The 17,001-nt window shown below is 36.6% G+C and overlaps 1 protein-coding gene across 1 annotated transcript in view; it reads left to right on the top strand.

The window, feature by feature from the left end:
• The window catches only part of NSL1 (NSL1, MIS12 kinetochore complex component), a 57,915-nt gene that overhangs the window by 5,832 nt on the left and 35,082 nt on the right, over positions 1-17,001 (top strand). The window contains exons 3-4 of the mRNA XM_003800527.2: positions 3,385-3,515; positions 6,400-6,454. Of these exons, the coding sequence (XP_003800575.1) occupies positions 3,385-3,515; positions 6,400-6,454 (186 nt within the window). The remainder of the gene's footprint in view (positions 1-3,384; positions 3,516-6,399; positions 6,455-17,001) is intronic.

Below are 17,001 nucleotides of genomic sequence, written 5' to 3'. Positions count from 1 at the left end.
AAAAAAGAGTTTGAGGTTGCTATGAGCTATGACACCATGGCATTCTACCAAGGGTGACAAAGTGAGACACTGTCTCAAAATAAAAATAAAAAAAAAATTAAGTGTGAAGTTAATTTGTACTATGTAAAGGATGAAGTTACAGATTTGTAGAAGCCGCCTTAAAAAGACAAGAGCATTTTCTTTGTCCAAAGCAGATTTAATTGTACCCTAATGGTGTTGACATATAAAGAAATCAGGGTTTTGTTAGAAAGGGAATAGTCAGAATAGTAATGGTTTTGTGGAAAGGGAATGGTCATTGTAGGAAGGAAAGCAGAATTCCCCTATCCAAATTCAGCAATGTCCTGAGAAGGGTTACTCTGACAAGAGAGCCAAAGTAGCTTGTCTGTTACCATGGTGATATTAGTTGGCTCTGACCAGTATAGCTTGATGTCACTGCTTAAAGTTTCAGATTATCCAGTTATATCTTGGAGTTGATTCCAAGCCCACCAAGCAACCTTCTAGTTATAATTTTTGTTCTCAACATTAAATAATACTTTGCCCCAAATACTTCACTGTCTAGTCCTTGGGATTATTATATTTGTCTTTCTGACATCATCAAAATTCACATTAGTTTACATATTAAAACAGTAACATCAGGTTTGTCAAATGTCAGCAGAGTAATTGCTGATTAATAGGGGAGGAGTATATCAGCATCACCTAGGAGTACTTTCAGCTGAACAGCTTTCCACTGTCTTTATCTGACTTGTTCTATAAAGTTACTTTGGAATTGCCTTTGGTCACGGGCTGTCTATACCTATGACTGGTCAATTTATGAATTAAGAAATGTATATTTTTACCATTCAATAAAAAAAAAAATAAAGCAAACAGGTAAGAAACAGAAAAAAAAAAAAGAAATGTATATTTGATAGATGGATATTCTGGGGAAAATGTCCTTTGTCCCTATTTGCTTATGATGGTGGGGGGGGGAGGTAATTGAAAGTACTGTATGTTTGTCTTCTTCCACAGGTACTATTAAATGCCAGGCCCATTGCCAAATGCTAGGAAAAAGATAAAAAGACCTGTTTTTACTAATTATATGTAGTATGCTCAAAGAAGCAACTTACATGGATTCATTGCATATTGGTTACATGAATGAAGTGCCATACCTCATGAATATACTTCATTAATCTTTACTTGATATGGTGTATATGCTGATATACCATGTAAGAACTCATTGTTCATGGGAAGGAAATGGACAAAGACAAGTACTCTTTGGAAAGTGGGAGAAGACCAAAACTAAATGCATTTAATAAATGAGAGTATGGGCAACAAAAGTCTCCCAAAAAACACCTGAAACTTTCCTGAGATATGCCTCTATTCTTGCCTTGCTTGCAAGGAGGAAATGACATAAAGCTACTGTAAACAGGGCGGTGCCTGTGGCTCAAAGGAGTAGGGCGCCAGCCCCATATGCCAGAGGTGGCAGGTTCAAACCCAGCTCCAGCCAAAAACCGCAAAAAAAAAGCTACTGTAAACAAAACCAATGAATGAATGCATATAAAAGTGAAACAAACCTCTTCCGCTTCTGCCCTGTAACTACCCTGAAAGAACTTGATTCCAGGAGGCAAATTTAAGATTTAAAGTGTAAGTTTCTTTTCTTAATTTTTTTAGAGACAGTCTGACTTTGTGGCCCTTGGTAGAGTGCTGTGGCGTCACAACTCACAACAACCTGGGCTTAGGCGATTCTCTTGCCTCTGCCTCCCGAGTAGCTGGGACTACAGGCGCCTGCTACAATGCCTGGCTATTTTTTGTTGAATTTTGGCCCAGGCCAGGTTCAAACCCATCACCCTCCATGTATGGGGCTGGTGCCCTACTCACTGAGCCGCAGGTGCTGCCCACGTGTAAGTTTCTTGAGCAAAGGTACTATATCTGTTTTTCTCATCACCGTGCCTGTAGTCCCAGCTACTTGGGAGGTGGAGGCAGGAGAATTGCTTGAGCCCAGGAGTTGGAGGTTGCTGTCAGCAGTGATGCCACGGTTCTCTACCCAAGACGACAGCTTGAGGCTCTGTCTCGAAATAAATAAATAAATAAATAAATGAGAGTATGCTAAACAGGAGTTAGGAAGGAGATTTGAAACAAATCAGCATATGCAAGGGCACAAAGGAATGATATCAAAAGTGAATTGTGAGAACTAATGGCAGATGCGGCCAGAAAGCTAAGTTGAGGTCTAGAAGACCCTGTCTTCTAGAAATAATAGAAAAATTACCTGGACATGGTGGTATGCTCCTGTATTTTCGGCTGTTTAGGAGGCTGAGGCAGGAAGATGGCTTGAGCCCAGGAGTTTGACTTTGTAGTAAGCAATGATGACACTCTTCTACTCTATCCCAGGTGACAGTGTCTGGGGAAAAAAAAAAAAAAGCCGAGTTCTGGTGGAGTGTGGTCGTTCATGCCTGAAATTCTAGTACTCTGGGAGGCCAAGGTGGGTGGATTGCCTGAGCTCAGGAGTTCAAGGATAGCATGAGCAAGAGTGAGACCCCATCTCAAAAAATAGAGCCCAGTGTTGTGGCAGGCGCCTGTAGTCCCAGCTACTTGGGAGGCTGAGGCAAGAAGATCACTTGAGCCCAAGAGTTGCTGTGAGCTATGACACCAAGGCACTCTACCAATGGTGACACAGTGAGACATTGTCTCAAAAAGAAAAACCTAGTTTTTGTTGTTGTTGTTTTGTTTTTTTCTTTTGCAGTTTTTGGCTGGGGCCGGGTTTGAACCCACCACCTCTGGTATATGGGGCCAGTGCCCTACTCCTTTGAGCCACAGGTGCTGCCCGAAACCTAGTTTTTATATTAATGTATGTTTATCTTTTTTTCTTTACCTTATTCTGCTTCCATTTAGACCTTTTCTCTGTTCCTCAAAGATGCCGTGATTTCACTTACTGTTTCTTCTGCCTAAACTGCTTCTCCCTATTATTTTCTTCCCTACCATTTTGTATCTATTGGTGTTACACTTAGATTTCGGGCTCAGATATTCTTCAGTGTTTTGGAAGTGTTCTCAGGCAAAGTGTTTCATTGTTCTTTGTCCTGATAACATTCTGTCCATTCCTCTATTGCATGTATCAGGTTGCCTTGCAGTTATCTTTTTCTTCTGGTGAACTATGAACACTTACAGAGTAGGGATCATGTTGTGCTCATCTTTATATTTCTCTGGTCCAGGCCTGGTCTCCCATCAATGCTCAGTAATCGATTGTTCAATAAGTAAATTAATTAATCACAAAGTGGAGGTATCCATTAACTTGCTATATTATTTTCCTTTATTAGTGTTTTCTAAATTTAGTGTATGTCACATTTTCATACAGGGTAGAAGCAATGAGTTTTAAGAAACTTTTTAGATATATTTTTTTCTTCCCTGAAATAGATTCTGACATCAAAGTACTTGAAGATCAGTTTGATGAAATCATAGTAGATATAGCCACAAAACGTAAGCAGTATCCCAGAAAGATCCTGGAATGTGTTATCAAAACCATCAAAGCCAAACAAGAAATTCTGGTAAGAAAATTTGCCTTTCAAATGTTATGCATATTTTACCACAGTAATAAAATTAAAGTATAAGATCCACATGCAGATATATGACATCTTGTTATCTTTTTCTTTCTTGCCTCAATTAGTACTATTTATCTCCTGTAAGACTTTTTCCCATTTTAGTCATACTAGGTTTTGAATATAGCTGATATTAAAATTGAAATTAGAGGTGGAAAACTGACAATTACTGACAGGATAGAAAAGGAAATTTATCTTTTTATTTTTTATCTCTGTTAGTATATTTTGTAAGATCCTTTAGTTAAATTAATGATGAAGATTATTTGAATACCCATCTATAATATTGAAATTTGCTTTTTTGTGTGTAATTTGTTTTGTTATAAAAGTCGTGACATTTGGGACACAGACTAGGAAGTCAGCTCCTTCAGCCTGAGCTTTTTTTTTTTTTTTTTGCTGTTTTTGGCCGGGGCCAGGTTTGAACCTGCTACCTCTGGTATATGGGGCAGCCTGAGCTTTTTAGATAGACAGAGCCATAAACTTGCTTCCTACTTTACAGTTATGTAGATACGGATAACCAACCATATCACTTGCCCATCTTTTCAGATTTTTTAGAACTGGAATAGATTAAAAAATAAAATGGTGGGCAGTGCCTGTGGCTCAAAGGAGTAGGATGGTGCCCCAAATACCAGAGGTGGCAGGTTCAAACCTGGCCCCGGCCCAAAAAACTGAAAAGAAAGAAAGAAAGAAAAAGAAAAAAATAAAACGGAGGCCACAAGACCTAACTCTTCCTTGTTAGGATGGGGGGGAGGTTTGCTGGGGATGGCATTGTCCTTCCAGGGAGGTTATATGTTACTTGTAGACTATACTGTACTGTTTGCCTGGAGTTATTGAAATAAGTATGCTTTAACATAAATTTTCTAGTTACCTGCCTTTCAGGGCACTAAAGGCCAGGCTTAATTTTTTATCTAAAATATTTTAGTCATCATTCTATGAAAAAAATAAAAGATTAAAAACAGAATTAAAATTTTTTCCCCCATAGCAGTTCTCAAAAAATTTCCCATACTACAAACTCTCTGCTCTCAGCACGTTCCGCCCTACCCCTAGCTTTAATGTTTCTTCAGGAAAACTATTCATAGTGTATTTAGTTTTCAGGTGTCACCCTTGTTGCCCCCCACTCCCAACTCTAGTAGTAAGCAGTATTGCATAAAAGGAAGAAAGTGGCAGGCCTAGGAGGTACCACTGTGGCAGTTTAAAAAGTGATGGAAAATGGGATGGGCATGGTGGTCCTAGCACTGCAGGAGGCCAAGGCAGAAGGATCACTTGAGGTCAGCAGTTCAAGACCAGAGTGACCGAGCAAGAGTGAGACCGCCATCTTCACTAAAAATAGAAAAATTAGCCAAGTGTGGTGGCATACATATGCAGTCCCAGCTACTTAGGAGGCTGAAGTAGAAGGATTGCTTGAGCCCAGGAGATTATTGTGAGGTAGGCTAAGGCCATGGCACTCTAACCCAGGTGACAGAGCAAGACTCTTTCTCCAACAACAAAAAAAGTGATGGATAGGGTAAGGATACTATGGTTTTTTGTTTTTGTTTTTTTGGGTTTTTTTTTGGTAGAGACAGAGTCTCACTTTACCACCACCTTCTGTAGAGAGAGTGCCATGGTGTCACATAGCTCACAGCAACCTCCAACTCCTGGGCTTAGGCGATTCTCTTGCCTCAGCCTCCCGAGTAGCTGGAACTACAGGCACCCACCACAATGCCCGACTATTTTTTTGTTGCAGTTTGGCCATGGTCGATATATGGGTCTGGCACTATATACCATCTTCCATATACCATCTACCCACCACCCTCGGTATGTGAGTCTGGCACCCTACCCACTGAGCCACAGGCGCCACCCTAAAGACTTTTTTTTTCTTTTCTCTTTTAAACCCTTTTGGTTTCTACTGGCTTTGGGTAAGAGTAAAGAGGAACATTTTCCTCTTTTTACCTAAATTATGGATTCTGTGCTAGTGATTCTGCTACTGTATTTTCAGTGTATCACAGAATAGATAGCCACTTGTATGGTGTTATCTAGCCACTTTTTAGCATAGGGTTTCTGAATTTTTTATATTCTTTTTTGAGACAAGGTCTGGCTCTGTCACCTGGGCTAGCATGCAGTGGTGTCATTATAGCTCCTCACTGCAACCTCAAACTTCTGGACTCAAAAGATTCTGCCTCACCCTTCCCTTCCCCCCAAATTAGGATTATAAGCATATGCTACCACACCTGACTAATTTTTATATTTTTTGTACAGATGGAGTCTCGCCCTTATTCAAGCTGAAATATGAATTTTGAATTCCAAACTCTTGTCCTAAATAAACTTTTGAAACACAGTCCATTCATAACTGGGAGATCGCTCTGCACCAGTGGTTCTCAACCTTCCTGACGCCTCCTAATGTAGCGACCCTTTAATACAGTTCCTCATGTTGTAGTGACCCCCAACCATAAAATTATTTTTGTTGCTACTTCATAACTGTCATTTTGCTACTGTTATGAATCATAATGTAAATATCTGATATGCAGGATGTATTTTCATTATTACAAGGGGTTGTGACCTACGGGTTGAGAGCCTCTGCTCTTCACTTTAGACACAGCATTCAGTCTTTGTGCTTTTAATTTGATGCTATTTCTTAGTGTATGCAGTAGGTGGCAGTACTATAAAAGGTATAGTTTAGGCTTAGTGGGTCTTGTCTTTTTCCTCCCTTCCCTTCCCTGTAGGTTTCAGGATCTAATTTCTTTCTTCCCAAAAGAATGGTACTACCAACAATAGTATGTTTACCTACATTAGCTGAAGAAAATGTTTATATGAGGCATTCAGTGATTACATTAATCTGTTTGATTTATATTCTGTTTAGAAGCAGTACCACCCTATTGTACATCCATCGGACCTAAAATGTGACCCTGATCCAGGTGAGTCAGTGTTCATTTATAGAAGCATCAACTTATAATTTTCATGAGTTCCTGATATTCTTCTGAAAGGGCCAGCATCAAGAGCATCTTTTGTTTGATGCTTTAACTTCCTATGAGTTCTGCATGTTTAGCTTTTCACTTAGAATTTTGAGAACTTGCTCTATACCTGTTAACTCAATCTCTAGGGTAGGATGCATTCATCTGAACTTTTATAAAGCTTGGTCCTGACCCGGACTATTATAACACATACCCATCTAATTTCCATTATAATAACCTCCTATCTCTATCTGCTATTGTGCCAGTCTTTGTATTGTAGCCAAAGTTATATTAAAGCAGTCTCTCATAGTGTGACTCCCCAGTATGCTAACCTTCATTTGTTTTTGTTCTTTAGAAAATAAAATACAATTAAAAAAAATTTAATGTTGAATTTAAGAATAGGTAAGTACACTCCTTATGCCCTTGAACTCAGTCCTGCTTCCATTTAGATGTACTATCTAAAGCAGAGAGATACAGTCGATACATATTTGAATTCCAAACTCTTTTCCTAAATAAACTTTTAAAACACAGTTTCAAAATGTAGCAATAGAACTGGCATTGCTAAAAACATGGGTCATACACATTTTCAAGTGGCTCTATTATAAAGTTTTAAACTTTATAATAGTTTTCCTGAGAGAACCTTTGGAATTTGCCTTTGGTACTCAAAAATACCATTTCTGTACTATTATGGAAAAAAAAAACAGTTAAATTCTTTAATTATTTGTATGGAATATATATACTTCTAGGTTTAAGTACCTTACCTTTGTTGAATTCTGAACTACTTTTTAACATGTGCCCCTACCTTCTCAAATCTTGGAAGTACAAGCATAAAGCTATACTGAAGTTGGTTAAAATCACATCACATAATGTTTGACATTAAAGATTGACTTAACAATCAGTTGTTAAGTAAAAAAGGGTAGTTGCCAAAATGCAGTGGTTGCAATGTACCTGTTTTTGTTTTGAATAACGTAAAAATGGTTATTGAAACTTGTGGTATAATATACTCAAGTGTTACTTTTTAGATACAGTTAATTTTTCTCTAAAGAAACTTAGTTACTTTTTTATCTCAGGAGGAAAATTTAAATTATCTTTCCTGTATGATTCTACTCCCAACATTCTGATTTTGTAGAATTAGTGGAAAAATCTTGTGTATCATATGATTCTAACTTCAAAAGTAAACAAAATAATAACTATGATCTTTTCCATGAATTTTGAGCTTTTGTCATTTTCCTAATGTTGAGATTCATTTTCATAATGTTTCCAAATTCAGAATAGCATCAGTTCCTTAAGGATAGCAAAATTAATATATAGTTAGTAACTTTATATCCTTGGCCAAGTCACCTTATTTCATCAAGCCTCAGTTGCGTTATTACTAAAATGGCAAATTCTAGATTTGGAGCCAAATGTTTTAGGTGTGAATTCCAGCTCTGTCACTATTACAGAATGTCCTGCCTACTTGTCAAAGTTGTAATATAAACCAAATACTATAAAGGGCTATGTAAACGGTGACTACAACAATGCATTAAGTGGTGGTTTATAAGGGGAGGCTTCGTAATGAAATCCTGTGGTAAGTTGCATCCCATTTACAATAGTATCCCTTATGATAGTGGTCTTCCGATTTCACTCTTGCTGTCTTCCATCTCCTTTGACATACATTAGGCAGAATGATTTTTTTTATTCTTTTTAATATTTCAAACATATAGAAAATATGGAATAAAGTGTAATCAACATCTTTGTTCCTACCATCCATATTTGAGGACTGTTCTCTTTTGTCTTACTTGCTTCAGACCAAAAAGGTCTGAACTGAAATGTACCAGATGCAGTAGTAACTTTTCTTTGTGCCCTTCATTATCTCATTCTCTTCCCTGTTAGCTCGCAGGTATAACCATGATCCTCAAGCCGTGGGAATCCTTCCTATCCATGTTCTTATGCTTTACTTTATAGATATGTGTCTATGTATAATGTATGACATTTGTTTTTAAATTTTTATGTAAGTTGTATAATGCTGCTCTTATTCTTCAACATCACCCCCACCCCCCGCTTCAACACATAGCACTCAATTAGCTCTCTATTCATTTAGCTGCTATATAGTATTCCAGTGTATGAATATACCACTGTTTATCTGTTCATCTACTGAGGGACACTTAGATTCTTTTTTTCTTGATATCTTACTTTGGATCTAGGGTATTTTTATTAGCCTTTCAAACAGTCAGCTTTTAATTTAGTTGAGTTTTCTGCTGTTTTGTTTTCCAGTTTTCTAGTTCCTTGATTTCTGATCTTATCTTTAGTATGATCTTCCTGCTTTTGTTTTGTTATATTTAGCATAAAAACAGCACGTGGGGTTTATTTCTGTTATAATTTTCTGTTTTATTTTAAGAGAATTGAACTCTTAATTCATTTATTTCAGACTTATTTTTAATGGATGCATTTAAGGCTACAAATTTCTAAGTCTTAATTTAGCCACATACCACAAGTCTAGACACCCAGAACTTTCGTAGTTTAGCTCTAAAAATTTTTTAGTTTCCAAATATTGCATCAGAGTTCTGTGGTTTGGTCATTTGTTTTGTTTTGTTTTTTTACCATTTCCCCTCTTTTATTGCTTTCCATTGTGCTGGTAGACTTTATTTTTTTATTTTTTTCTCTTTCAATTTATAAACTATATACTATTTTCTGTTCCATTAGTGTTTCCTATAAAATTTTAACATACTATAATTCTAAAATTAACAAAGTTTAGAATTATTCAGAATTTTGAGTCCTCTCGTGAGTAAGCCAAAGACCTTAGCATACTTCCACTGAAAGAGCACCTTGCCTCTGCCAATTTACCTGCTTTTTTGTGGGGTTTTTTTTTTTTTTTTTTTGGCTGGGGGCTGGGTTTGAACCTGCCATCTCTGGCATATGGGGCCAGCGCCCTACTCCTCTGAGCCACAGGCACCACCCTTACCTGCTTTTTTGTATCTAGAATTTTAGTCCTATTGTTAAAAACCACAATTTAATAGTTAGTTCTTTTGTTTGTACTCAATGACTAATTAAATTTACTAATCAAGTTTTCCAAATTCTGTGATTATTGTTTCTTGAACTGCATGCCTTTTTTCTGGGTTTACTTTTCTTGCTGAAGTGTTTTAGATACTTTAAATAATAAAGTTTGTGGGTATTAAACTCTTTTATATAATCTTTCATCCTTAACCCTTGAATTTTATTTTACTTACTTTCATCATATTGAATATATTAAGCCATTATTTCTGACACTTTTTTAATGGCTTTTTGAGAGATAATTCACATATCATTCAGTGCACCATTTTAAAGTGTACAATTCCATAGATTTTAGTTTTATTCAGAATGATGCAACCTTACCATAATCAATTTTAGAACATTTTCATCCTCTCAAAAAGAAACCTAACGCCCCTTGGTCATTATCCTCAGTCTCTCTCCTCTAACCTAGGCAAACATTACTCTATTTTGCCTCTATAGACTTGACTATTCTAGACATTTCATTTAAATAGAATCATGTAAATCATGCAATATATGGTCCTTGATGATTGGCTTCTTTAAATGTGCATGTTTTGTAAGGTTTATTTATGTTATAGTGTGTATCAGTACAACATTTCTTTTTTTTTCATAAATATTCCATTGTGTGGCTAGACCATGTATTTAGCCATTCATGAGGATAAGTTTAAGTTCTTTCTACTTTTTGGGCATTATGAATGGTACTGCTATGAACATTCATGTATAAGTTATTGTATGGACATACGTTTTCAATTTATCTTGAGTATATATACCTGTAAATAGAATTGCTGGGTCATATGGTAACTATATTTTGCTTTTTGAGGAACAACCAAACTTTTTTTTTTTTTAATTGAATGGTAACTATGTACATTAATGCATAGGGGTACAGTGTGGGGTTTTTACATGCAATCCGAAATACTTCCATCACAACCAAACTTTTCTAAAGCAGCTGCACCATTTATACTCTCATCAACAGTACATAAGAGTTAGAGTTCTCCACATCCTTACCAACTCCTGTTATAATCTTTTTGATTATAGCCATTGTAGTAGGTGTAATGTGGTGTCTCATTGTGATTTTGAACTACATTTTCTAATTACTAATGGCATTGAACATCTTTTCATGTGCTTATTGGCTATTTATATATTCTCTGTGAAAAAATATCTATTTAAATCCTTTGACTATTTTTTATTTTAGTATGTGTATTCATCTTTTTATCATTGAGTTGTTATAGTTCTTTATGTATTTCGATACTAGTTCCTATGACTTGCAAATTTTTTCCCATTCTCATTTAAAATAAATTTTTTATTGATCCATCAGGTACATATTTATGGGGTACATATGACATTTTGATACATGCATACAATGTGTAATGATCAAATCAGAGTATTTAGGATAGCCATCTCTTCAGGCATTTATTATTTCTTTGTGATGAGAACATTTCAAATCTGCTAGCTATTTTGAAATATACAATATAGTATTATATATACACTATTACATTTTATACATTATATATACACTTAGAGTATAAAAAAGCATATGTATGAAATATACTTAGTGTATATATAATAGATACTATTATACATTGTATCTATTATCTATACACTGTTATATATAACATATACAGTACATATTTTGTATATAATACATACAATATATGATTGTTAGCAGTTTTCACCCTACTGTGCTGTTGAACACTAGAATACTATCTAACTGTGCACCGATTAACCTCTCTTCATCCCCTCCCCCTACACAGATTTTTCTCAGCTGCTGGTAAAATTCTCATCTCTACCTCCATGAAGACAATTTTTTAGCTCCCACATACAGATGAGAATATGTAACATTTGTCTTTCTGTGCCTGGCTTATTTCACTCAACATGATGATCTCCACTGCCATCCATGTTTCTGCAAATGACAGGATTTTTATTCTTTTTTATGACGGGTAGGATTCCACTGTGTGTATATATTTTCTTTATACATTTATTCATTGATGGACACTAGGTTGATTCCATATCAGGCCTGTGTGGATAGTGCTTCAGTAAACATGGAGGTGCAGGTGTCCCTTTGATATGATGGTTTCTTTTCCTTTGGATAAATACCCAGGAGTGAGATTGATGGATTGTATGGTAGTTCTACTTTTAGTTTACCGAGTTTCCATAATAGCTGTACTTATTTACATTCCAACCAATAGAGTTCCCTTTTTTTCACTTCCTGGCCAATATTTTTTGTCTTTTTGATAATAACTATTCTAACTGGGATAAGATGATATGTTATTGTAGCTTTGTTTTTTTCTGAGACAGAGTCTTACTATGTTGGCCTTGGTAGAGTGTTGTGGTGTTACAGCTCAGAGCAACCTCAACTCTTGGGCTTAGGTGATTTTCTTGCCTCAGCCTCCCAAGTAGCTGGGACTACAGGTGCCTGCCACAACGCCCGGCTATTTTTTATTGCAGTTGTCATTATTGTTTAGCTGGTCTGGGCTGGGTTTGAACCCGGCATCTTCAGTGTATGTGGCTGGCACAATAACCACTGTGCTATGGGCGCGGAGCCCATTGTGGCTTTGATTGGCATTTTTCTGATGGTTCATGATGTTGAGCATTTTCTCACATACTTGTTGGCCATTTGTATGTCTTTTTAAAAATGTTCAGATTTTTTGCCCTTTTTTTAAATGGGATTTTTTTTGTTTGCTCTTGAATTGTTTGAATTCCTTTTATATTCTGGATATTAGTCCCTTGTCAGATGAATATTTTACAGATACTTTCTCCATTCAACAGGTTGTCTCTTGACTCTGTTAATTGTTTCCTTTGTTATATAGAAGCTTTTTAGCTTAATGTAATCCTATTTGTTTTATTTTGCGTTTGTTGCCTCTGCTTTTGAGGTTTTAGCCATAAAATCTTTGCCTAGACCAGCGGTTCTCAACCTGTGGGTCGCAACCCCTTTGTAACAATGAAAATACATCACAGCATTAGGAAGGTTGAGGACCACTGGCTTAGACCAATGTCATGGAGTGTTTGCCCTGTGTTTCCATCTAGTAGTTTTATATTGTAGGGTCTTATGTTTAAGCCTTTTATGCCATCTTGAGTTGATTTTTTAATATGATGAGAGATAGGGGTCTAGTTTCATTCTTGTATGTATGGATATCCAGTTTTCCTGGCACATTTATGGAAGAAGATCCTTTCTCCGATGTATGTTCTTGGTGCTTTTGTTGAAAATTAGTTGGCTGTAAATAGATGGATTTATTTCTAGGTGCTCTATTCTGTTCCACTGATCCGTGTGTATGTTTTTATACCAATATCATGCTGGTTTTGTTACTATAGCTTTGTTGTGTATTTTGAAGTCAGGTAGTGTGATGTCTTCAGTTTTATTCTTTTTGATTAGTATTACTCTTGTTATTTGGGGCCTTTTATGGTTCCATATGAATTTTAGCAATTTTAAAAATTTCAATATACTAATGAAAAATATTAGTATATTGATAGGAAGTAAATTGTATCTGTAGATTTCTTTGGGTAGTCTTGTCATTTTATCAGTATTAATTCTTCTAGATCATAGCAAGAGATGTCTTCTACTTGTTTGTTACCCTCTTCACTTTCTTTAATTTGTATGATGTAGTTTTCTTTGTAGATGTCTTTCACCTCTGTGGTTAAATCTATTCCTAAGTATTTTATTTTTATTTTTTGTAGCTATTATAAACGGGAATTGCCTTCTTGATTTCTTTTTTGGCTAGTTCATTATTGGAGTGTAGAAATTCTAATGTTTTTTGTATATTGATTTTGTATCCTGCAACTTTACTGAATTTGTTTATCAGTTCTGTTTTTTGATGGACTTTTTAGGTTTTTCTATATATACAATCATGTTGTCTGCAAAGAAGGACAATTTGACTTCCTTTTTTCTGATTTAGATGCCTTTTATTTCTTTTTCTTGCCTAGTTAGACTTCCTATACTATGGTTACTCTGGTTAGGGCTTCCAGCATTCCAGTGTTGTGCCGAATAGGAGTAGTAAGAATAGAGGTGGCTGTGAGTTTGTTATATATGGCCTTTATTGTGTTGGGCTACATCCTTCTATGCTTAATTTGTTGAGAGTTTTTATTATGAAAGGATGTTGAATTTTAGCAAATGCTTTTTCAGCATCTAAAGAGATGATCATAAGTTTTTGTTCTTCATTCTGTTGATTTGCATATATTACATTTTGAGCCATCCTTGCATCTCTAGGATAAATTCCACTTCATCGTGATGTGTTGTTAGATTTGGTTGAGGTTTTGTATTTTGTTGAGGTTTTCTTCATCCAAGTTAAACAGCAATATTGGTCTATAGTTTATTTTTGTTTTTTTTTTAATTTTATTTTATTAAGTCAAATACACATAGATCATGAATACATTCATGCATATGTGGGGTACTATGTGCTGATTTTTTTTTATACAATCTAACGTGGTTACATTAAACCAATCAATATAGCTTTCACCTCATTTATTTGGTTATTATGCCAAAACATCTATGTTCTACATTTCACAGATTTGACTTGTACCCTTGTCATATGTTCCATAGTTAATAGTGTCTTCGGTTATACTATCAGGGTAATGCTGTTCTTGCAGAATGAGTTAGGAAAAATTCTCTCTCCAAATTTCTGGAATAGTTTGAAAAGAATAGGTGTTAGTTCTTCAATTTGACAGAAAGCCATCTAGTTCTGAGCTTTTCTTTGTCAGGAGACTTTATTGCTGATTCAGTCTCATTACATGTTACTGGTCTATTCAGGTTTTCTGGTTTATTCCTGATGCTCAGTCATGGTAGTTGTATGTGTCCAGGAATTCATTGATTTCCTCTGGGTTTTCCAGTTTCTTAGCATATTATATATATGTTTACAATAGTCTGTTATGATCTTTTGTATTTCTATGGTATCAAGTGTAATGTCTTCTTTATTGCTTCTGATTTCATTTGGATCTTCTTTTTTTTTTTCTCAATCTAGCTAGGAATGTATCAGTTTTGTTTATCTTTTCTAAAAACCAACTTTTTGTTTGGTTCATCCTTTGTATTGCCTTTTTTTTTTTTGAGACAGAGTCTCACTTTGTTGCCCTCTGTAGAGTACTGTGGTGTTATAGCTCACAGCAACCTCAGACTCTTGGGCTCAAGTGATTCCCTAACCTCAGCCTCCTGAGTACCTAAAACTACAGGCCCCCACCACAACGCCTGGCTATTTTTAGCAACAAGGGGTCTCACTCTTGCTCAGGCTGGTTTCAAACCCGTGAGCTCAGGCAATCCACTGGCCTCAGCCTCCCAGCATGCTAGGATTACAGGCATGAGCCACTATAACTATAGTCAGCCTGTATTGCTTTTTCAGTTTTATTTCATTTAGTTCTGGTTGGATCTTTATTATTTCTTGTCTATTAATTTTGGTTTTGGTTCATTCTTGGTTGTCTAGTTCCTTGAGGTGCATTATTTGATTTTTTTATTTAATGTTTTTCTGCTTTTTGGTGTAGGCGTTTATTGATGTAAACTTGCCTTTTAATTTTGCTTTTGCTATAACTTGTACATTTTGGTATGTTGTGTTTCCATGTTCACTATTTCAAGAAATATTTTAGGCCTGACGCAGAGGCTCACACCTGTAATCCTGGCACTCTGGGAGGCCAAAGTGGGTGGATTGCTTAAACTCATGTGTTTGAGACCAGCTGAGCAAGAGCAAGACCCTGTCTCTACTAAAAATGAAAAACTGAGGCAGAGGATCTCTTGAGCCTAAGAGTATGAGGTTGCTGTGAACTGTGACCCCCATGGCATTCTACTCAGGGTGACAAAGTGAGCAAGGTGAGACTCTATCTCCAAACAAACAAACAAAAAAGGGAAAGAAATATTTTAATTTCCTTCTTAATTTCTTATTGATGCAGTGGTTGTTCAGGAGCATGTTTTTAATTTCCTTGTATTTGCACAGGTTCCAAGGTTTTTATTGTTATTGATTTTTAGCTTTATTCCATTATGGTCTGAGAAGATACTTGATATGATTTTGATTTTTTAAAAAATTAGTTGAGACTTACTTTGTAGACTAATATATGGTCTGTTTTAAAGAATATTCCATGTGCTAATGAGAAGAATATATTCTGTGTGAAATGTTCCATCAATGTCTGCAGTCCTTTTGGCCTGGGGCAGTTTAAATCCGATGTTTCTTTGTATTTCTGTCTAGATGATTTGCCCAATGCTGACAGTGGGTTGTAGTAGTCCCCAAAATTATTTATTTATATTTTTTATTGATTGATTTATTTTTTGAAACAGAATCTCACTGTTGGCCTTGTTAGAGCGCCCTGACATCATAGCTCACACCAACTTCAAACTCCTGGGCTCAAGTGATCCTCTTGCCTCAGCTTCCCAAGTAGCTGGGACTACAGGCACCCCCCACAACTCCCTGCTGTTTTTACAGGCAGGGTCTCACTCTTGCTCAGGCTGGTCTTGAACTCCTGAGCTCAGGCAGTCCACCCGCCTCTGCCTTCTAGAGTGCTAGGGTTACAGGCATGAGCCACCATTCCCGTCCATCCCAAAATCATTGTATTGGAGGCCATTCCTTCCTTTAGATCTCACAATATTTGCTTTACATATCTGGGCTGTGCTATTGGGAACATACATATTTAGAATTATAGGCAGTTCCAAGTTACAAACATCCATCTGACGTGACTTGCACTTACAAATGGAAGCCGTTATAGGTAATAGGTAGATGTACACCCATTCCAACTTACATAAATTCAACTTAAGAACAAACCTACAGAGCCTATCTTGTTCATAACCTGTAGACTACCTATATGTTGTATTGCTTAATTGATTGCTTTATTGTGACATGATAGCCTTCTTTGGCTCTTTTTACTGTTTTTGACTTAAAGTATGTTTTATCTAATGTAAGTATAGCTCCTCCTGCTCACTTTTGGTTTCTGTTTGTGTAGAATATCTCTGTTGCTTCACTTTCAGTCTGTGTGTGTCTTTATAGATGAAGTGAATTTCTCGTAGGCAGCATACAGTTGGGTTATTTGTCTTTTTTTTTTTTAGAAATAAGAGTCTTACTTTGTTGCCCTCAGTAGAGTGCCGTAGCGTCACAGCTCATAGCAACCTCCAGCTTTTGGGCTTAGGCGATTCTTTTGCCTCAGCCTCCTGAGTAGCTGGGACTCCTGGTGCCTGCCACAACCAGCACCTGGCTATTTTTTGTTGCAGTTTGACTAGGGCTGGATTTGAACCTGCCACCCTCAGTATATGGGGCTGGTGCCCTACTCACTGAGCCACAGGTGCTGCCCTACTTTTTTTTGTAGTTGTTGTTGCAGTTTGGCCAGGGCCAGGTTTGAACCTACCACCCTCAGTATATGGGGCCAGCACCCCTTCTCACTGAGCCATAGGTGCCACCCAGTCATTTGTTGTTGTTGTTGTTTTTTTTCTGAGACAGAGCCTCAAGCTGTTCCCCTGGGTAGAGTGCCATGGCTTCACTGCTCACAGCAACCTCCAACTCCTGGGCTCAAGCGAGTCTCCTGCCTCTGCCTCCCAAGTAGCTGGG

The sequence above is a fragment of the Otolemur garnettii genome, unplaced genomic scaffold (assembly GCF_000181295.1).
Source record: "Otolemur garnettii isolate 467f Iridium unplaced genomic scaffold, OtoGar3 scaffold00178, whole genome shotgun sequence".
In the NCBI taxonomy this organism is placed as follows: Eukaryota; Metazoa; Chordata; class Mammalia; order Primates; family Galagidae; genus Otolemur; species Otolemur garnettii.
The sequence above is the reverse complement of the archived record's forward strand: the minus strand, read 5'-3'. Positions and strand labels throughout refer to the sequence as shown.